We start from the raw sequence: 22,076 nt of genomic DNA, 5'->3' as shown, positions 1-22,076 counted from the left end.
TTGCCTTTAAATTTTATTTATTTATTTTTTGGCGCTTTGGAATTTACTTTCTGGTTTGTTTTGTTTGGGTAGTCTTTGGTGTGGGACTTCTGTTTTTTCTCTGCCTTGGTTTTGACTTTTGATTGTGATTTTTATTTTTTATTTCACTTTCTTTGGTGACTTACATATTTCGTTTAGATTTTACTCCACCTTTTTGTTTGGCATCCATAGCCTTGCTACCATGGCTCAGAGTGAGGAGACCCTGTGGTCTCAATATGAGGACCTCGGCCTCTTAGGCGTGGGCGCCTGTTCGAAAGTATGCAGAGCACACCACCGCCTGACAGGCGTCAGTGTTGCCATCAAGGTCTTGGAGAAGGCGGAGGAGAAGTTCCTCAGAGTTACAGGGGAGGTGGACATTTTGAAGACCACCACACACCCGAATATTGTGTCGCTGTTTCAAATCGTTGAAACGGAAACCCGTATCTACTTGGTTCTGGAGTTGTGCCAGACTGAGCTGCTGCAGCATGTGCGCAGTAATGGCTGCCTACAGGCCGAGGAGGCCCGCAGCATTTTTTGCCAGATTTTGGATGCCATCTGTTACTGCCACCGCCAAGGCATAGCGCACCGTGACATCAAGGCAAATAACATCATGGTGGATGACAGCGGCAAGGTCACAGTCATTGACTTCGGCATGGCCACCAGATTTCTTCCAGGCCAGATGTTCTCCAGGTGCTGCGGGGCATACTCCTATATGTCCCCCGAGGTCATCCAGCACCAAGCATATGATGCCTCCAAAAAGGACATGTGGGCCTTGGGCGTTCTTCTGTATTTTATGGTTACCGGGACCCTTGTATTTAGGCATAAGACAGTTTTGGAACTCAAAAAGAAGATTGTCAGAGGGGACTACAAGGCACCTGAATTCCTCTCCGAAGAATTAAGGGCCCTAATAAGGCTCTTACTAACCGTGGACCCAGAACTGAGGCCCAGAGCACAGGACATCAAGAAGCACCCTTGGATCCAGCAGGGCAAAGAGGGTTCAGATCCTCAGGAGCCGCTCCCCAGACAGCTGGATAATGACATCCTTTCACTTATGAAATTTATGTGGTTTGACTTAGGGCAGACTGTTAAGTCCATCCAGGAAGGAAAGTTTGATAAATTCATGGCAACGTACCGCCTATTGCAATACGAGGCACAGAGTAGGGTGGCAGAAAATGTCCAAGACATACCCACATGCTCAGGGACAATGCCACTCCCCACCCTCACTGATCCTTCTGCCTTCGCTCTGGCCCCGAAGAGGAAACAGTATGTGCCAACCTTCTGGGTCTTGACTTCATGCTCAAAAGCCCAGGAAGAGTCTGAGGAGGGCCAGCAGGCAGAGCATGAGGCGTTCAGGGGTGCCAGCTGTCCTTGCTTACACCTGTCCTGCCAGAAGAGTCCCACGCTCACCCCAAGTCCCAAATGTCTTCGCCCCCTTACTGCCCCAGGCACCCTCTGCCCCAGCCCTGGTCCACCACAGCTTCCAGAAAAGGCTAGTCTTCCAATGAAAGAAGAGAGGCCTGAAGCATGTGCCCGGGGCTCCGGTGTTCCAGGGAGCAGCCCCGGGCTCCTGGAGGAGGTCATCGGCCCTGAGGTAACAAAAGACAAACTGGCCGCACCCACCCAGGGCACCCACAACAAAGGGAGCGGGCCAGAGCTCCTGGAGAGGATGACCACCTCGGAGGAGCCTGAAACCCCAAACCCGCGCCTGCGCAGGCGCTGGAAGGCCTTGCAGGGGAGAATCCAAAACTGCCTGCAAAGATTCTGCATCTGCCTTCCCCGAACTGCCTCCCGTTCAGGGACAACTTGAGCCCAGTGAAATCAGAGGACAGCTGTGAAAACCACGAAGGACACGGCAATCTGTAGGACAGCCAGGTGTGTGTACATCCTTGCAGCTGTGGCAGAAGAGGGAAGAAAAGAGCCTCCTGGGCAGTCTTCTGTGACACCTCGTTGCATCTCTTCTCCTCCTCCTGCAGCCTCCTCTCTCCCGCCTTCTCCCAGAGCCTTGACAGAATATATCTGTGTTGACTTCAACCATGCAGCCTGTGATTTTTTTTAACATCTCTCTGAGCAAACTAACATGTATGGGCAAACAATATTTGTTAATTAAATGCAGAAAGCAGTAGCTGAATGAAAGAGAAACAAATTGAAAGGCAGCAAATGAAGGGTGGTGTGTATGTTCACAGGGCCCAAAGCTGGCCTCACGGGGTGTGGGTAGGGTTCCCGGGTTCTGGAAATAATTCATTTCAGAGTGTAGTCATCAGGATGACTCAAAGACCATGTTTTCATTGAGCGTGCACAGGGTTTCCCTTGTTTGGATATCATCCACCCCAGTGACCACAGTCCAGATCATCTATGCTGCCCCAAGCTACCTACAACGTGCAATGTTGTAAGATAGCCCCCTATGGGACCAGACCACTTGGAAAATCTTAGTTTTCCATGGTCGCACAAATATCTGCTCTTCACATCTCTGGTCACTCTGGCATAGAAGCCTAGTTTCACTTGTAATTCTAACTTTTATACACTGGGAAAGGAACTCAGGCCCCAGAACATGCTCAGCAAGTGCTGTGTCACTGAGCCATATAGCAAACCTGTCCCTTGTATCCTGAACCCACATCTTGCTTGTTTCCACTCCTCTGCCTCTCACCTGATTATTTCAGTATCTCTTCCTGCATTAATCTTTTAATTTACCTGACCACATCCTTCCCCTTATAAGCCCAAGATGACTCTGGGTTATATCAATACAGCAGTTACCAATAGCTGGAACATAACCAAAAACACTTTATGGGAGGAAAGGCTTGAGTTCAGAACATGGCTGAAAGTGGAAGCTTCATCATGTGGGGAGTGCAGGGCACAGCAGCTCTCCGAGCTCACGTCTTGCCGCTGCAACGGTGTAGTGAATAATCTGAGCTCCTTGTCTGAACACCCTGAGGGATGCACTGCTCTTGGCATCACACTTCCGCTAGCCATGTTCCACCTCCCAAAGGATCCACAACCTTTCTAAATTGCCAACAACTAGGGACCACGTATTCAAAACACATGAGGCTATGGGAGGCATTTCAGACAGGTCATTAGCTTCTGCCCCTGGCCTCCGTAGTCTTACCGCCATCTCCTGATGTAAAATGCATTTAGTCCAACTTTAAAAGTCCCCATAGTTGCTGGGAGTGGTGGCACACGCCTCTAATCCCTGCACTTGGGAGGCAGAGGTAGGTGGGTCGCTGTGAGTTCATGGCCACCCTGAGACTACAGAGTGAATTCCAGGTCAGCCTGGGTTAGGGTGAGACCCTACATCGTAAAACAAGCAAACAAACAAAAAAGCCCCCATAGTCTCTACCAGTCCCAAACTGATTAAAAGTCCAAAGTCTAAGTTGAGACTGTCCTTTAAGAGAGCTTCTTAACTTGAGTCTGTAAAATAAAAGCACAGGTTTCATACTTCAAATACACCGAAGTGCAGAGTAAAGATTCTCATTGCAAAAAGAAGCCACAGCAAGGAAAGTCTGGATCAATGTAGTGAAATCCTCAGGGAAAACATCAAATCCTGTGGTGCCATGTGTGGCACCTGGGACTGTGATGAGATCCTCTGGGTCAAAGTGCTTTGGCAGCTCCCCAACCTCCAGCCGGGTCACTTGCAGTCTGGGCAGATACACCCTGAGGCTGCAGTTTTCCTCGTTGGCCATCCCACAGTTCTGGCCTCTTTAAAACCCTGGAATTTCCACTATCACCCAAGGTTCATCTTCACAGCTCCATACAAAAGCCTCACAGGGACCTCTAAATGCCTTTCACTGTCGAGAAACCATGAGTGAACTCAATGACCCTTATATTTCCTGCATTTGTCAAACTTCAAAAACCAGTACCAGGTGGGCTGTCATATTTGTATATCCAATGCAGATAAAGGTGACTTTGAGGGCCAGGAAACTCCTTTAGCATTCTTCTTTCAAGACCCTCCTCACAAAATAACCAGCACTAGTCTCGTGTGACAAATATTATTAATGGAAGTGATTAAGAGAACAGAAATTTGTTATATATATTGCTAAATAATATTGAATATAAAAAGTCAATTGTTACTGGAAGCATATCTCATCTCTTAAGAAGATGGATAGAATGTTTTTTAATCAGCTTTAGTATCCACCCACAGGCAATCCTTATTACTAAAATGAAAAAGTGCTCAGCAGCAATTCTATTACTATTTTTGTAGTTGTCCCAATGAATATAAGAGAAATAAACATTAATCACATAAGAAATGAGAATAGGAATGGAAAAAGTTTTGTCCTCGAAATACCATCATCCTTTGAGCCACTTCTGAGTGAATGCCAGGAAGTGATCAGGCTTCTGAAACAATTTTTAACCTAAGATGATTATATAATTAGGTTGTTTTATCAAAAAAAAAATGGAAACCATTTACTTGAGTTGCCAAAGGCTCAGCACTAGCATCAAAAAAAAGAAAGAAAGAAAGAAAATCTAGACAGTGAACCCCTACCTTGAAAAAAATACAAATAGTCATCACAATCCTTTTTTGGAGTAGAATGGGAATCTTATAAGTGAGTGAATTGAGTAAGTGATTTTTTTTTTAAAATAGTTTGTTCACCTTGGATTTGTTGAACCACAAAAGATAATACCCTGAGTGGGTACCTCTAAGAAAGAAATCCCCAGCTCCTGGGAATTATGTGGCTAACTTAGAAACCAGGTTGACTGGAGACAGCCTGGAGCCAGGGGAGTTTAGGGCCCGAGGCGTTCAGCCAGAAACACTGTGGTTGGCTAAGTGACGGCTTCTCTAGAATAGCTTACCAGACAGCGCACCCTGGTCCCTACCTCTGTTACTGCTAAGAAACTTCAAGTTTGCAATCAGCCTAGAACACTTTGCAATTATGGATAGACACAACCCCAACATACTGAAACCAGCCCCAACTCAGCCCTCAGAAGAGACCCACTTTGTGGCTCCCACCCATTTCTGACTGGACGCTTGGAAGTAAGCCTACCTGCTATTTATCCCCTTGTTGTAATTCTGATTCCAGAGTAATAAAGCCTGTTACACACATCCCTGTACTTACCTTATAGATTGCTCAAGGAATGCGTGGTATTTCTTCACTGCCCCGGGCAAGGCCTTCCTCCTGCAGAACTCAACAGGAGCTTCTGTCCCTCTCTCCTCCCCTTGACATGCTGACTTCAGAATCAAAGGACCTCTGATCTTCCTCTCTTCCTGCCATAGCTGCTCTGCCAGGAGAGGGCTTCTGCAAGATTCCTTGTCCACCTTAAGCCTGGACCCACCAAAGAAGCCCTGAAGTTTGTCTTCACACCTGGGCAGCCTTTTGTTGCATGTCTTTTGTCTCTATTTTGGTCCCTAGAGAGCCATTTGCAAACCATTATGTGTTTTCTGGACCAAACCAACTTTGGTTCAAGTTACTGTAAGTCCTCCAGACCTACTGAGTTCCCCTAAAGCTCATTTATTATACCCCAAAAATTGCCTATATTCCCCATTCTCTCCCTGTCCTGTAAAAAGTGATGTATATAAACCACTGCATAACTTTGGGCTAGTGGGTAATCACTCCGGTATTAGTTCCCTTTTGAACATTGATAAATTCGCATGCTTTTCTACTTCATCTGTCTTTGTCAGTTTATTCCACATCACACTGACAGGATGATGTAGAAATCTCTCCTTTTCCCCTGCAAATACAATAAATTGATTTTCTGCCTGATTGGATTTTGCAATTGTTTCCAGTAGCTTTTGAATTGGCTCGAGATGTATCTCTTAAATACATTTTAATGTCTTTTCCTTGAGCATACAAATGGCTGGGACCACACAATAAAAAGCATTTACATATAGGTCAGTAGGTGTGTACATGTACATGTGTGAAAGGTAAAGTCATGAATTTTCAGAATTTGCATGAAAGATATTTGGAGGATCAAGAAAATAAGCATTCACTGTTAGGCAAAACCAAAAAGGAACTCCATATTTCCCTTTTTCTGCCCTTTTGATCATCTTGTTTTCTGACTCTCTGAAAACACTCTTGAGGTAAGTGATTTTGAAGTGATCATTTAACACTTTGTAAGGGCTTTAATGGGAAGGATCAAACAGACTAGCTATGAAAATCAATATCTTTCCAAGGACCTTTAGACATTTAACCATACCATAAGCAAGATCTGTCACCTGTGTGGTTTACAAAGCAGTTACATTTTCTTTGAGAGTCTTTGAACGTGTCACAGTAATTGGCTTTGAGTCACCAAATAACTTAACAAAACTGAAATTCCTAATGCTAAGAATAGAAAACTTCTTGATGGCTATGAAACACCTTTTGGAGGAGAGAAAATTAGATCAAAGAAAAAAGAAGATTTCTGGGCTGGAAAGATAGGTTAGCAGTTAAGACAGTTGCCTACAAAGCCAAAGGACCCAAGTTCGGTTCCCCAAGACCCACGTAAGCCCTATGCATAAGGTGGCACATGCTGCATCTGGAGTTAATTTACAGTGGCAGGAGGCCCTGGCATACCCATTCTCTCTCTCTCTCTCTCTCTCTCTCTCTCTCTCTCTCTCTCTCTTTCTCTCTCATAAAAGGAATTTTTTCTTAAGTTTTCTTTCTCAAATTACAACTAAGTGCTACAAAGGGACTGATCATGGTTCAGGGAAAAAGAGTAACAGTGGGATACTTATCAGCCTAGGGAAAAAGCGGTCTTTCTAGGTGATTAGTATCTGGATCAAAACCCAACTGATGAACAGGCTTCAAAGAAGCAGATGGAAAGAAGTATCCAGACTTCCAAAAGGAGAGGAGAAACAGTCCTCAGCAAGAAAGACCAAGGGGCACTCACGCCTAGACAGACAGAACAGGGAGAGCCACCCCAGAAAGAAGCCAAGAACTGTCACAAAAGTAAACAGCCTTAAAATAATATGACAGGAAATATAGAAGCAAATTTCTTCAAGGGCAAAACTTTATAGAAATGTGTAATAAACATGAAACCAATGATGTAAGAGCTAAAAATTCAAACAAACAATAGAATAGTAGAGAAACACAAATTCTAAGGTCAAGGAAACAAAAAGATATCCAAGCAACATTATACATAATTTGAAATTGCCTCACAGAACAGAACACAGCTAAAATTGCAATTACAACAAATGAAAAACAACATAATTATGAATTAGAGGGGTGAAAGGTAAATGGTGTGAAAAAAAAGACATACAATTTAGATTTAAAAAAATCTCAGATGAGAATGTTTGGTGTCCCAGAAATAGTGAGCCCAACAAAGAAAAAGAAAAACAAGAATTATCAAATTACAAAGATGCCCCACCCCAAAGCCTGCCAGTGGACAAAGTGCTTACCACACAAACATGAGCCCAAGTTCAGATCCCTAGCGCCCCACATTAAAATAAAATCCAGATACTTTGACAGGTGTTTGTACTCCATCCAGCCATTCCTGTGGGAGAAAAGAGAGGAGGAGACTGGAGGATCTGCCAGAGGCTCATGGGCCAGCCAGCCTGGCAAGAAAGCAGCGTTGAACACTGTGAAAACCGGCCTCAGGAAGAAAGGGGAAGGCAAGGATCACCACCCAAGCTGTCACCTGACCTCCGGATGCACGCTGTGGCATGTGCACACCTGCGCTCTCACACATAAGCACGCGCATGGGGCTGGAGAGATGGCTCAGCGGTTAAGACATTGGACTGAAAAGCCATGACCCCAGTTCAACTCCCCAGTACCCATGTAAAGCCAGATGCACAAAATGGCACATACATCTGGAGTTTGTTTGCAGCGGCTAGAGGCCCTGGCGCACCCATTCTCTCTATCTGTCTCTCTTCTCTTTTTTATTTTTATTTTTTTTTCTCTCTTTGCTTGCAAATAAACAAATTCTAAAAAGATATTTAAGTAAACATTCACACACACACATACACCAATAAAGACACAGCATATACCGCCATACTCCATACATATATATGTGTATATATACATATATATATGTATATATATATGTGTGTGTGTGTGTGTGTGTGTGTGTGTGTGTGTATGATATATCTTGAGTACACTTGAATTTAAGGATAGAAATAATCATCTTGAGACCTGTGAGTGAAAAGTAAAAATTAACTACAATTTGAGTTAGACACCATAGTTCCTCAAAGTAACATAAAATGTAGAAAAAGAATGTCTATAAAACATAAGGAGAAAATATGAGTGACTGATAAATATTGAAACCATCCAATCTGTCATTCATGTGAAAATGTTATCTCTTACTTCCCTGTTGATTTTCTGTTTGGATGATCTGCCTATTGGTGATAGTGGAGTATTAAAGTCTCCAACTATGATGGTGTTGGTGTTTATTTCTGTTTTTTGTCGAGTAGGTTTTGTTTTATAAACTGTGATACACCACCTGTGTTTGGTACATATGTATTTATGATTGTGATATTCTCTTGTTGGATCATTCCCTTGATGAGTAAGAAGAGGCCTTCTTTGTACTTTTTTTATTACTTTTGGTTTGAAGTCTATTTTGTCAGATATTAATATAGCAACAGCTGCTTGATTCTTTTTTGCATTTGCTTAGAATATTATTTTCCATCCTTTTACCTTGAGGTGTCTGTCTTTAGTGATAAAGTAAGTTTCTTGAAGACAGCAAATTGAAGGGTCCATTTTTCAGATCCACCCTGTTAACCTGTGTCTTTTGATGGGCAAATTAAAATCATTAATATTTAAGGTTATAACTGTGACGTTTGATTTAATCCCTGCCATTTGGGAGTACTTTATGGGGTCAAAATGCTTTTTGTAAAAAAAATATGTATTTTATTTATTTATTTGAGAGACACAGAGAGAGAAAGAAGAAGAGAGAAAGAGAGAGAGAGAATGGGCCCACCAAGACCTTCAGCCACCACAAACAAACTCCAGATGCATGCAGCACTACAAAATGCCTTTTAAAAAAAAGAGATCAAACTTAATCATAGTCATTTGATTACCAGAACAAAATTCTAAAGAAATAAAAAATATGTAGCATTTTAAAATGAAATATTTTACATTTAAAAATTAAATGTTTGCAAATTCTAATATCTATAAAATTGGGATGTATGCAAAGATAAAAGAAAAGGCGACCAAAGAAAATTCAATTTCATAGAAACAGATGCTGAAATGATACCACATATAGGATTAGTAAATAATGACAAATCACTTTCATAAACATGCTCATTTTTTTTCTGAAGTAGGGTTTTGCTCTAGCCTAGGCTAACCTGGAATTCAATATGCAGTCTTAGGCTGGCCTCAAACTCACAGTGATTCTCCTCCCTCAGCCTCCTGAGTGCTGAGACTAAAGGTGTGGACCATCATGCCTGGCAATGTGTTCATTTTTAAAGGTTAGTGAACGTAGCTACAAAGCAATAGAAAATAGGCAAAATGGATCACAGGAAAAAATTAAAATTAATAAGAGAGCTTAGGGATGGAAAGATGATCTAGCAGCTAAGGTGCTTGCCTGAGAAGCCTAAGGACCCATGCTTAACTCTCCAGATCCCATGTAAGCCAGATGCAAGGCGATACAAGTGTGCAAGGTCGCACATGCGCACTACATGGCACATGAGGGTATAGAGTTTGATTACAGTAGCATGGAGCCCTGGGGCACCAATTCTCTCCCTCCTTATCTCTTTTATTCTCACTCTCTCTCTCTCTCTTACATTAAAACAAAAGGTCAGTCTATTGAGCTTGCTTTAAAAAATCAAAATAAAAAATAAGAGATCTTAAGTATTCTGTGAAAGAATCTCAAGCAATTTAGTATATATGTAATTGAGAGCTCAGAAAGAGGAAAGGCAAGAGAAAACATGTTGTTATTTTTTTGTTTCTCAAGGTAGGGTCTCACTCTAGCCCAGGCTGACCTGGAATTCACTATGTATTCTCAGGGTGGCCTTGAACTCATGGCAATCCTCCTACCTCTGCCTCCCGAGTGCTGGGATTAAAGGCGTGCACCACCACACCTGGCAAGAAAACATATTTGAAAGACTAACATATGAGGTTGAAAATATATAAACCAAAAAAAATCACAATATGGAGACAGAAAATAGATAGACCTAAAACTATAGTTGAAAAGTTCTAATTCTTTTTTCTCATTAATTGATACTACAAATAAATAAATCAGTGAGAGTGGAGACCACTTGACTAATGCTATCAAAGAACTTTCATTTGGGCTAAAGAGATGGACTAATGGTTAAGGAGCTTGCCTGAAAAGCCTAAGGACTCATTTTCAACTCTCCAGGTCCCATGTAGTAAGATAGACGTACAGGGATGCAGGCACACAAAATTGCGTATGCACACAAGGGGGCATATGGGTCTGGAGTTCGATTGCAGTGGGTGGAGGCCCTGTCACTCCAATTCTTTCTCACACACACATTACAAAAAAAAGAACTTGGTCCTTGAACTCTTGGGGATCCTCCTGCCTCTGCCTCCCAAGTGCTGAGACTAAAAGGGTGATCCACTATGCATGGCTTTCAATAAACTTTTTTTATATATTTATATATATGCATATATATAAATATGTATATATACATATTTATTAGCAAACATAGAGAGAGAGAATGGATGGGCATGCCAGTACCTCTTGTTGCTGCAAATAAACTCCAGACACATGCATCACTTTGTGTATCTGGCTTTACATGGATACTGGGGAACTGAACCCAGGCTGCCAGGCTTTGCAAGCAAGGACTTTAACCACTGAACCATCTCTCCAGCCCCAGTAATAAACTACTCTTTTTTTACTTTTGGTTTTTCAAGGTAGGGTCTCACTCTAGCTCAGGCTGACCTGGAATTCACTATGTAGTCTCAGGGTGGCCTCGAACTCACAGCGATCATCCTACCTCTGCCTCCACACTGGGAATAAAGGTGTGTGCCACTACATTTGGCTCAATAAACTTCTTAAAAACAACAAAAATTACAGCAGGGGAGCTGAACTGAAAACCTCCTCCATGTAAACCAGCTGATAGAAAGTTGGGAAAAGCTATGCTGCATGCAGTTGAATGGGAGAGAGAGAGAGAGAAATCACCAATGAAGATACTCAACAGTGGACACTGCAAGCCTTAAATTTGTCCAGCCTGGCCAAATGAGCCAACAGGTGCAATAGTGGCATGTCTGTTATGGTGGAAACCAACCACTCTCTCATTGGACTGAAGGCCCATTCCATGGGAGGGAATACATCCCTGATACTGAAAACCTACAACAGGGACAGACATGAGTCCTAGGGGTGTAACATCTGCTGGTGTCTGGCTAAATGAATATGCTATGCTCACCAAACTGCCCAGTTAGCACTTCTCTTAATATTCATAGCTATATATTAATGCTACTCTCACTTTTGGTTGGAGAACCTTCTCTTTTCAGATGGCAGTAACCTTGGAATGACTCAAAAGGCATTATGGTGCTGAAAAGAAGTGACAGAGGAGTGCTCAGCCCTGCAATATCTCTATCACACCTTCCAAGGCTCAGAGTCCATTGTGGAAGAGGTGGCAGAAAGAATGTAAGAGCCAAAGGAAGGGTAGGATTCCTTACAACGTGCTCCTCCAGACACAAAATGGCCTGGATATCCATGACCTCACACTGCCTGACACTACCTACACAAGACCATCATAAGAGGAGGAAAAGATCATGGCATCAAAATAAAAGAGAGTCTGATTGAGATGGGGAGGGGATATGATTTAGAGTGGAGTTTCAAAGGGGAAAGTGGGGGGAGGAAAGGCATTACCATGGCATATTGTTTACAATCATGGAGGTTGTCAATGAAATAAATAAAAAAAAAAAGAACTTGAATTTAGACACTTGTAGGAAATCCTACCTTTCAAAAACAGAGTATGTGACTTTATAAACATATGCCAAACTCTTACCAAGATAGACCATCTTTTAAGTATCAACCAACCCTTAATATGTTTAAAATCATAGGGAAATTAAATTAGAAATTATTAATTTTTAAAAATGAAAATGCCACAGGAGCTGAGGATTACATCTAATAATTTTCTAAGAACACATACTGTACATAACAGATCATGAGGAAACCATAAAAATATTTTAACTAAATTATTATTAAATTCCAGAACATAAAGAATTATAAGATGCATGTAAAATACTCTTTAGAGAAAATAATGTGGCTTAAATGATTATACTAGAAAAGATAAAATAGATAAGATAGAAAATTAAAAAGCAGCAGAGAAAAACAAAAGATACCAGAAGGTGATTATTTCTCTATAAGAAAGTGATGTTATTAGTAAATATCTAAGAAGTAGAATGATCAATGAAAATAGAGCAGACACAATACAACGACTATGGATTCCCCAGACATAAAGAATAGTAAATGAATATTATTAATTGATGAATAAGTCAAAAACAAGAATAGTCGTACAAGTAAGGATATGAATTTATAATTCCAAAGTCCAAATTCACTAAGTAAGTACAAAACAAAAATAACACTTGATAAAACTTTTATGGAACATTTTCAAAAGATATTTATGCCCATCCTACACAATTTCATTAGAAAGATTAAGAAGGGAGCTGGAGAGATCTTAGCAGTTGGGGTACTTGCCTGCAAAGCCAAAGAACCCAGGTTCAATTCCCCAAGGACCCACATAAGGCCGATGGACAAGGTGGCACATGTGTCTAGAGTTGGTTGGCAGTGGATGAAGGCCCTGGCACACCCATTCTCTTCCTTTCTATCTGCCTCTCTCGATCTCTCTCTCTCTATGTCTCTCTCTCATAAATAAAATGTTTGGTACCATATAAGTTCTACTTCCTAAAAGGCAGACCAAATGGCTGAACTTTCACCAGGCCCTTAGAGGGAACACCTAAACCACAAGACACTGGAAAAGGTATGATGAAGACTAACCTTAATCTTCTACAGCTTCCCTCCGTCCCTCTCCCTCTCCCTCTCTCTCTCTTCTCTATAACTCTTGTATATTAGTTATCTTTTCCCTCCTCTTCTTAGTGGGCACTGACCTGTAACTCCCAGTACCAGCATGTGGCTATCATCCACAATGAGTTTTGATCAGAAAAGCCTACAAGGTTTCCTAAAAGACAGATTTCTGTCAGAGTACTTGATGACCCACCAAAGTTTACTGGTAAGAACCTACTGCTGAAGACACCTTATGTGGTCGACATGTGAAATGGAATGGCATGGCTGGAAGCTGGAAAAGAGTCAGTCCCCAGAAGGTCAGCGTGTCTAGTGCCAGAAGGTGCTACATGGGCAACTGGGGGAAAATGACCAATATCTGTTCAAGCAACTCATGGTCTAACCTACTTAGCAGCAAATAACCTGTTGTGATGCCCACACAAGTGCAATAGTGGCACACAGCCATGGTGGGGAACCAACTGCTCTTGGTTTGGCTAACTGATCCCCTCAGTGGTACAGGACCCATAGCTGGAGCTGGGAAACAAGTCAGAACCATATCCAAACATAAGCCCACTCTCCATTATCAAACTACCATCAATCGTGGGCTACAAGAGGGCCTACACCTATTAAGTTCTCTATAAAAAAAAAGTAAGGGTTATCTCATTTATCCTGGTGCTAACTTACTCTCCCTTGGAGAATCTGCTTCTCTTTTTCAGATAGATGTAGATCCTAAGGAGAGAGCCACCCCATCTTACCTCAAAAGGGCCCCAGCTGAATCTAAGAAAAATTGGCAAATCAAGCAAGGGTGCTGTTTTCCTGGTGAACCAGGTACCAGCACAAGGGGGAAGGAGATCAACATAGAGAAAAATCAACTCCTACCAAATCAGAGAGCCAGAGACCCAGAGGCCCCCAACACCTCAGCACTGAAGCAGACCAAAAATGAACCCAACATGGCTCAGGGAAATTTTGCGGAAGAGGGGTCAGAAAGAATGTCAGAGCCACATGTTGGGTCATGATATGCAGAGACATTTACCCTACCCCTAACTGTGGGCTAACTCCACAATGCATGACCCATATACCTCAACAAGGAGGGGCCAGGGAGAGGGGTTAGGTCACGGATGAGCCTCATAATGGTACCAAACTGACTGTATTTGCTGAATACAAAACTAATTAATAAAGAACTTAAATAAAATTAAAATTTTTTTTTAAAAAAGAAAGATTAAGAAGGAAGTACCACATCCTGTCTTATTTCCTGAGGGTGGCATTACCCTGATACTGAAATCAGGTGAAGATGTTTGAAAGGAGGCCACAACTCAATATTCAGCATCTACATCAACAGCTTTCTCCCACAGCTCTTCCTGGGGTGTTGGCCTGACGGCCACACTGACTTTGTTTGCGTGGAGGCACCACAGGGCTCCGCCACACGCCGCCGCAGTTGCTCGTTCTCTTAGGTTGAACGTACCAGAGGCTTACCAACTGATAGATCTTTAAAAAGTATGTGGACTCTCACTGACTTTATAATAATACACTTGCTTTTCTCCCCTTGATCTCCTTGGTCTCCTTGTCTTAAGTGTTATTTCTTATGAACTCACATCATTGCCTTATTCTACTGCTGGTAAGAAAGCATTCCATATATGCAACGAGGTTCCATTGGCTGTTAATGCTATCCTTGCCGTCCTTAGCACTACCCTTTTCTATCTTCTTCCCTCATTACTGAAAAAGGAGTTTGAAACTGCTTTTATAATCGCAGGTCTGTATATGTCTCCCCTTGGGTACTTAGTTCACAGACCGGGGCGCTCTGTCACTGCTCCGCTCACATTCCATAAACAAGTAGGATGGTGTCGTGTCATTTGATTCTACAGCCTTGCGGAAATGATTCTTTCCATGTCTCGTCATTCTCATCCAGTCTTCTCCATTGGACAGTATCCTTTGATATTTGATGGATAAAACCCAATAAAAAGAATCCCTGTAAGCACTAACTAACCACTTCATCATTAGAGTGATTAGTATTTGCAAAGTACACCATTTATCCATTCTTTCAATTTTCAGCTATCTGTAACTTTTCATGTAGTTTGACAATACCTGTCTTTTGAGTTCTTAGGTAATTTATATTTTATTGTTAATATGATTGAAGTTTAATTGAAAATATGAAAGGATACTGTGTATATATGTGCACATATAGACTCTATTGGACATAGCATGAACTATTAACTCGAGTTAATGGTTTCCATATTCAACATGCTTTCTTACCATCCCAGGAGCTGGCAAATTCAGTGAAGGGTAACAAGTACCACACAGAGAGAATCAGTATGGGGTGACCAGCCATCGAGTTGTTGGCATCCCATATGATTCCAGAGTCTGTAAAGATTCATAATACACACACTGCATATGCACACGCACACACTTACTAGCTGTGATTGTTCAAGAACAAAAGTAAAATATTCTTTTCCCTAATTAACATATTTTATGTTAGAACATAAATATTTGAAATTGTATAAACATGACTAATAAATGAAAACATTAAGCTTAATTTTTCTCATTTTAAAATTGGTATTATTGTACAAAATGATGGGTCTCATTATAACATTTTCATACATTTATATAATACATATTTCTTTAGGTCAAGGAATTTGTGAAAACAATTACCAAGGCACTAACAGTACCATGAATCCCCAACATTCTTTCCATCCATTAAAAATAATAAATATGGGGGCTGGAGAGATTGCTCAGTGGTTAAGGTGCTTGCCTACAAAGCCAAAGGACCCAGGTTCCATTCGCCAGTACCCACATAAGCCAGATATACAAGGTGGCACATGCGTCTGAAGTTCATTTGCAATAGCTAGAGGCCCTGGCATATTCCTTCTCTCTCTCTCCTCTCTCTCTCTCTCTCATAAATAAATGAAGTACTTAAACAATAATAATGAATATAGTGGCTTTCCAGGTGACTTGAGTTTCAGTTAATTCTTATTAAAAAGAGAAAGAGTCAAATAATTGTTTATAAAAGGCTTGCTTTAAACATTAATGTGGTTCTCTGAATCCTCTGGTTTGGGTAGGCTTACACCTGATTTGAGCATGTGTGAAATGGTAGGAGTGTGTAGACACTGAGGAAAGAATACCTTATTAATAGTGTTACAACACTAGTACTGTAAGCCAGTGACCAGGAAAAGAAAAGGAGCAGACTTTTTAAAAATATTTTTTATTGGGCTGGAGAGATGGTTTAGTGGTTAAGGCACTTGCCTGTGAAGCCTAAGGACACAGGTTCAATTCCCCATTACCCATATAAGCCAGATACACAAGGTGGTGCATTCCATCTGGAGTTTGTGTGCAGTGGCAAAAGGCCCTGGTGCACCCACTCTTTTTTACTCTCTCCTTCCCCCCTCTAATAGGTCAATAAATAAGTTATTTAAAAAATAAATAAGTACTTTTTTCCTTTTAATTTTCTTTTTAATTTATTTGCAAGCAGAAAGAGAATGGGTATGCCAAGGCCTCTGGCCACTGTAAAACGAACTCCAGATATATGTGCTACTTTGTGCATTTTTATGTGGGTCCTGGGGAATTGAATCCAGGTTGTTAGGCTTTGCTGAGCAATCTCTCCAGCCCAAGACTTACTTTTAAAAATTATTTTTATTTATTCCTTTATTTATTTGAGAGAGAGAGAGAATGGGTGCACCAGGGCCCCCAGCCAGAGCCAACAAATTGCAGATGTATGAGCCACCTTGTGCATGTGGCTTACATGGCTCCTGGGGAATCAAACCAAGGTTCTTTGGCTTTGCAGGTAAGCACCTTAATCACTAACCAGCCTCAAGAAGACTTTCTTGATATATAAAGAGATATTGAATTAAGAAATGTCTCAGTTTTTAAATGATCTCATTCACACGAAAGAGTGTGCAACACCCAAGTGTGAACATGTAAGCATAACGATGTGAGTTGGGGATGGTGGTCATATTAGAATTTTCAAATAATTTTGCTGTCTCACACTTTTCTGTTTTTGGAATTTTTCCAGTGTGAATGTAATATTTATATAATTAGAAAAATGAGATTTTAAAAATTATTTTGTGGGTTTTTTTGTTTGTTTGTTTGTTTGTTTGTTTGTTTGTTTGTTTTTGGTTTTTCGAGGTAGGGTCTCACTCTAGTTCAGGCTGACCTGGAATTAACTATGTAGTCTCAGGGTGGCCTCAAACTCACAGCGATCCTCCTACCTCTGCCTCCCGAGTGCTGGGATTAAAGGCATGCACCACCATGCCTGGCTTAAAATTTATTTTAATTGAAACAACAGAGAGGTTGGCTGTCTTGCATCCTACCTCTAATGATGGATGAGGATGGTCTTACCTGACCCTGGCTCCAGGGATTCCTGACTCAGTGTTGGGAACATGTGGCCTCTGCCAACAAAGCTTCTCTAAGGATAAGTTTCCATTCTTGGCATGCTGCCTCCAGATGAGACAATCCTACATTCTAACCAACTTCTCAGTGTGAAAACATGAATTCAGTTTGTCCAGGACTCTTTAAGAATCCCTACATCTGTGCTGGAGAGATGGCTTAGTGGTTAAGTCACTTGCCTGAGAAACCCAAGGACCCAGGTTCAATTCCCCAGTACCTACATAAGCCAGAGACACAAGGTGGTACGTGCATCTGGAGTTCATTTGCAGAGGCTGGAGGGCTTGGCACACTCATCCTGTGTCTGTCTCTATCAATCTATTTCTATCTGACTCTTTTTCTCTCCCAAATAAACAAACAATTAAAAAAACAAAGAATTCCTACATCCCTTTGCCCTTTAAATTGCAGATATTTTGCATTGTAATAGCTTTATTCTGTGTTTTGTTTTTAGTTTTCTAAAAATTTTATTTTTAATTAGTTTTGTACTCAGTGAATAGTCAAGTTGATACCATTGTTAGCCTCCTCCATGTCCTACCTCCTCCACCTGGCCCCTCCTTGTTGACATATATGGCTCATGCATTGTGGGGTTAACCCACAGTTATGGGTAGGAGAAATGTCTCTATGTATCATGACCCAAAGCGTGGCTCTGACATTCTTTCTGCCCCCTCTTCCACAAATTTCCCTGAGCCATGTTGGATTCAGGATTTAGGTCTGCTTCAGTGATGCAGTGATGAGGTCTTGGGAGCCTCCGTGTCTCTGGATATCTGATTTGATAGGAGTTGATTGATCTTTGTGTTGATCTCCTTCACCCTTACGCTGGTACCAGGTTCACAAGAAAACAGCACCCTTGCTTGTTTTGCCAATTATTCTTAGTTTCATCTGGGGCCCTTTTGAGGCATGATGGTGTGCATCTCTCCTTAGGATCTGCGTCTATCTTAAAAAGAAGCAAAATCTCTGATGGAGAATAAAGTCAGCACCAGATAAATGGTATAACCATTTTTTTTTTTTTTTTTTTTTTTTTTTTTTTTTTTTTTCATGATAACAACAAACTATAAAATTTACTTTGGAAAGGTAAGGAGTTATTTTTTCAATTTTGGCTTTATGACAATTTTTAAAGTAAATTAAAATTATGGACATGAGTATAGTGACAGAAGGGGAACAAGGATTCAACATTGTCTGAAAATACTTCAGTTATGTGAAGAGAAAACAAGACAAGAATATATTATAAATATGTCTTTCAGCAGCATGGACAGATGAGCAGGTCTTGTATCAGCTGCACCAATGGAAGAACTCTTGATAAAAGTTTGTTTATAGAATCTTCTGTAAAATAGAATTGGCCACTTCCAGTGATTCCTCTTTCACTAAAACAATATCGTAAGAGTCCATGTATTTTTCTAAAAGCTCATCTACTCTGTCATTTAGATATCCAATTTTCAGAATGTGTTCCACGTTGGCTACACCATCTGCCATTTGTAAGTCTCCTTGGGAGTCTCCAAGTAGAATTATGTTGCTATTATCTTTTAGTTGGCTAAAATAGTCTGTATTCTTCAAGGCCCCATCATGTTTGTTAAATACATGAATTAGTTCTCCTTTAAATCCTTTGAGCACCCCATTTTCATCAAAATCCATGAAGTTGGAGACTACTTTAACATTTGAATGATAAACTCCAGCTTGACGGATAACTTCTTCTAGCACATCACCAATACCAGCCGAAAATATGAACACAGGGATACTGTGCTGCTGAAGCTTATCAAAAAAATCCTCATACCCTTCCTTGAGCATGACATCAGATTCTTCCACAATCTCTCTAAGTTTAGCTTTTGGTATGGCTTGCTCAATAAGCAAACCATGCGATTTAGTATACCATTCTACCATATAGGGGTACTTCTCTTCCACAGTGAGGTCAGGGTCAACTTCAATAGCATAATACTGCTCCTTTAGCTGCAGCAACTTTTTTCGACATTCATCTGTAACAAGCTTACAGTTGTCAATGATATTATGACATGTTGGACATCTTTTCCCATTGTAGGAAAACCTACTTAGTGTCATATCAAAGTCTGTTATTATCTGAAGCTTGGTAGCTCCTCCTTTAATAAGACCACAGATAATTTCTTCTACTCTTGTAGGATTCTTGATGCGAACACAACTTTTCTGGAATTCTGGCATCATATTCAAATGTACAGCAGACTCCTGATTAGTCATTTCTTGGCTATCCAATCTTCATCTCGATGATCTTGGTCTTGCGGCCCGTCTTCCTCTTCAAGGTGAGTATGTATTGGGCCAGCACCACCCCCGCCACCAGGGCGCACACACTAGCGCTCGCCACAGCGCCCACCCGAGCCACGGCTGCGCGATCCATGGACGCGGCTCGCGTGCACCTCGGGCCGGAAAAGAAGGGGCCACGGCGCGGCTCCGAGCCGCCCAAGGCCCGCGCGCCGGGAAACCCGACAGGCCCGCCCGCGAGCGGCCCCACACCGGCCGGTATAACCATTTTTTTAGAGAGAATTTAATAGGTGTAAGCCCTATTGTAGCCCACAATTGGTGGTAGCTTGATAATGGAGAGCGGGGTCATTTTTGGATCTGGTTCTGACTTGTTTCCCAGCTCCAGCTATAACTTCCATTCCACTGAGCAGATCAGATAGCCAAATCAAAAGCAGCTGGTTTCCCACCATGGCTGTGTGCCACTATTGAACTTGTGTGAGCATCAAAACAGGTTGTTTGCTGCTAAGTAGGTTAGACCATGAGTTAAATTGCAAATTTGCTAAAGTAGGGATTTATTTCTATTTGATTAAAGATTGAGTGGAATTTTTAAAAAATAAAATAAAAATACTTCTTTTCATTTCTAAAGAATGTATGAGTCACAAAATCTGAAGTGAAATTAAAGGGAAAAGGTGTTTAAATGTAGAATTCGCCATTATGTAGAATGGGAAATTATCAATCTTGTAGTAAGTTACTTTGTTTGAATATTACACAAGGCGCTCCACTGGTGCAATCAGCAATGCACAGCACTTGTGTGAATATTAAACAAACAGTGGCCTAAGAGGCCACAGCACTTGGAGATATTCAGGTTGTACTTAAAAAAAAAAAAATCCAGGGGAATTCTGGAGAGACGGCTCAGTGGTTAAGGTGCTATCCAGAAAACCCTAAGGACCTGGGTTTGATTCCCCAATATCTACATAACCCAGATTCACAAAGTAGCTGGTGTATGTATTTAGAGTTTATTTGCAGTGGCTAGGGGCCCTGGTGTACCCACATTTTCTTATTCATTCTCTATCTATCCATATATATATATATATATATATTTGAAAATAAATAAATATAATATTTTTTAAAGATTTGGGGGGTTTGAGATGTGGCTCAGCAGTTAAGGGACTTGTCTGCAAAGCCTGCAAACGAACTCCAGACAAGCTCCCTTGTGGCGCATGTGTGACATTGCACGCTTGCATCACTGCATCTGGCCATGTGGCACCCAGCAATGAGAACATGAGTTCTTAGGATTCACAAGCAAGCACCTTTACTGCTAAGCCATCTCTCCAACCCTGTGATATTCATCAGTCAGGCCTGGATCCCTGCAGACAGGTCCCTGGATGCTATGTTCTCTCACTGTGGCCAGCATACAGTCATAAACAATAAATCTCTTTGAGTGAGTGGATACATTTCTCCCATTGACAATGAAGATCGATGAGTTGTCAGTGTGATGTAATCAGTTTTATTTAGTTCATACAATATATATATACACACCCATGGTGCCACACATCCAAGTGAAAGGGGAAAAAATCAGTCTAAACCTTGACTTGTTTCAGCTGAGCATAAAATAGTCAAGGATCTATACTGTCAGTATTGCAAATTGTTCCCCACTAGCTGTATGACAGTGGCTCTAACCAATGTCAGGTCTTCAATAATGGCAAGACTCATGGCCTCAGACATGCAGGTAGGGGACATTTTCATTTCCTTTATCACAGAAAATTCAAATCATCAACAGAAAGCTCCAGATGGTTGCTTGCAATGCTCCTATTTTACCTCGTAAGTATATCAGGTGTTCCAGACTTTTCCTAAATACCTGTCAGAAGCCCTTGAAAGCAATGATGTGAGGAGCCAGGATGTCCTGTGATTTGGATTTATGAAAAACACTATAAGCCCCAAGGAGAGACTGTTAAATGCACAATGAAGTAGATTAATGTCTCCTGTAGACAAGGTCCTTGGGTTTTTAATCTCTCTATTCCACAGAACCTAAGAAACCATACTTAGTGAGCTCTGAATCATGTTAAATAACGTTACATAAGAACTCTCCTTGAATGTCTCACAACGTCATACATGTGTGGCACTGATTTCAGATGGCAGGAAGCAGTAGATTCTGTTGCATACAGAATAGAGAAAGGCCTTGCTTACCTCCAGGACAGTATGTCTTTCCTGTCATTCATTTAATTGTGGGCAGCTTCCCTGAATTTATAATGACTGACCATGTCTGGCCCTGGGGATGTGTATAGGGTGAGAATAGAACTTATATTGGTGTCCTTTCTCAGGGAAGTTGATTATCAAGGTAGGAATTATGGCTCCATTTGGACACTAGACAGAATCAAAGATCACTTAGTTGGTTTTCTTCTTCCCTTTCAATAGTTCATGTCCTTCTCTGTGAAATAAAATGCTTCTAGAAGTTACATGTCACCGTGGCCCAGGGGCCAAGCAAGCCTCCTCTGTGTCATCCTGTGTTAGCATACGCACTGTGAACGTCCTTCCAGGAGTTGCCTGCCTGCCTTTGTCTTTAAACCAGACACCCTCCACAGCACATCCCACACCATACCCAGACGTGTGCCCATCCATCGCGCCCCTTGGGTTCGGGTTATTGGTGCTCGCTGATCAGCCTGCTGCCAGGT

General features: G+C 41.4%; 2 protein-coding genes across 2 annotated transcripts; one reads left to right on the top strand and one right to left on the bottom strand.

Annotated features, from left to right (window-relative positions):
• Positions 1 to 220: 220 nt before the first annotated feature.
• On the top strand, positions 221 to 1,825 carry LOC101613202 (sperm motility kinase 4A-like). The gene has a single exon (XM_004650671.2). It carries the CDS (start codon positions 221 to 223, stop codon positions 1,823 to 1,825), a length of 1,605 nt encoding a protein of 534 aa, XP_004650728.2.
• Positions 1,826 to 18,281: 16,456 nt separating this feature from the next.
• LOC101616563 (cytosolic 5'-nucleotidase 3A) lies at positions 18,282 to 19,615 on the bottom strand. Its single transcript, XM_045145590.1, has 2 exons — positions 19,427 to 19,615; positions 18,282 to 19,371 (listed from the first exon to the last, which is right to left on the bottom strand). The coding sequence occupies exons 1-2, from the start codon at positions 19,559 to 19,561 to the stop codon at positions 18,511 to 18,513; spliced, it is 996 nt and encodes a 331-aa protein (XP_045001525.1). The 5' UTR covers positions 19,562 to 19,615; the 3' UTR covers positions 18,282 to 18,510.
• Positions 19,616 to 22,076: the final 2,461 nt, after the last annotated feature.

Source organism: Jaculus jaculus, chromosome 3 (assembly GCF_020740685.1).
Source record: "Jaculus jaculus isolate mJacJac1 chromosome 3, mJacJac1.mat.Y.cur, whole genome shotgun sequence".
Lineage (NCBI taxonomy): Eukaryota > Metazoa > Chordata > Mammalia > Rodentia > Dipodidae > Jaculus > Jaculus jaculus.
This window is presented reverse-complemented; position numbering and strand designations above follow the sequence as displayed.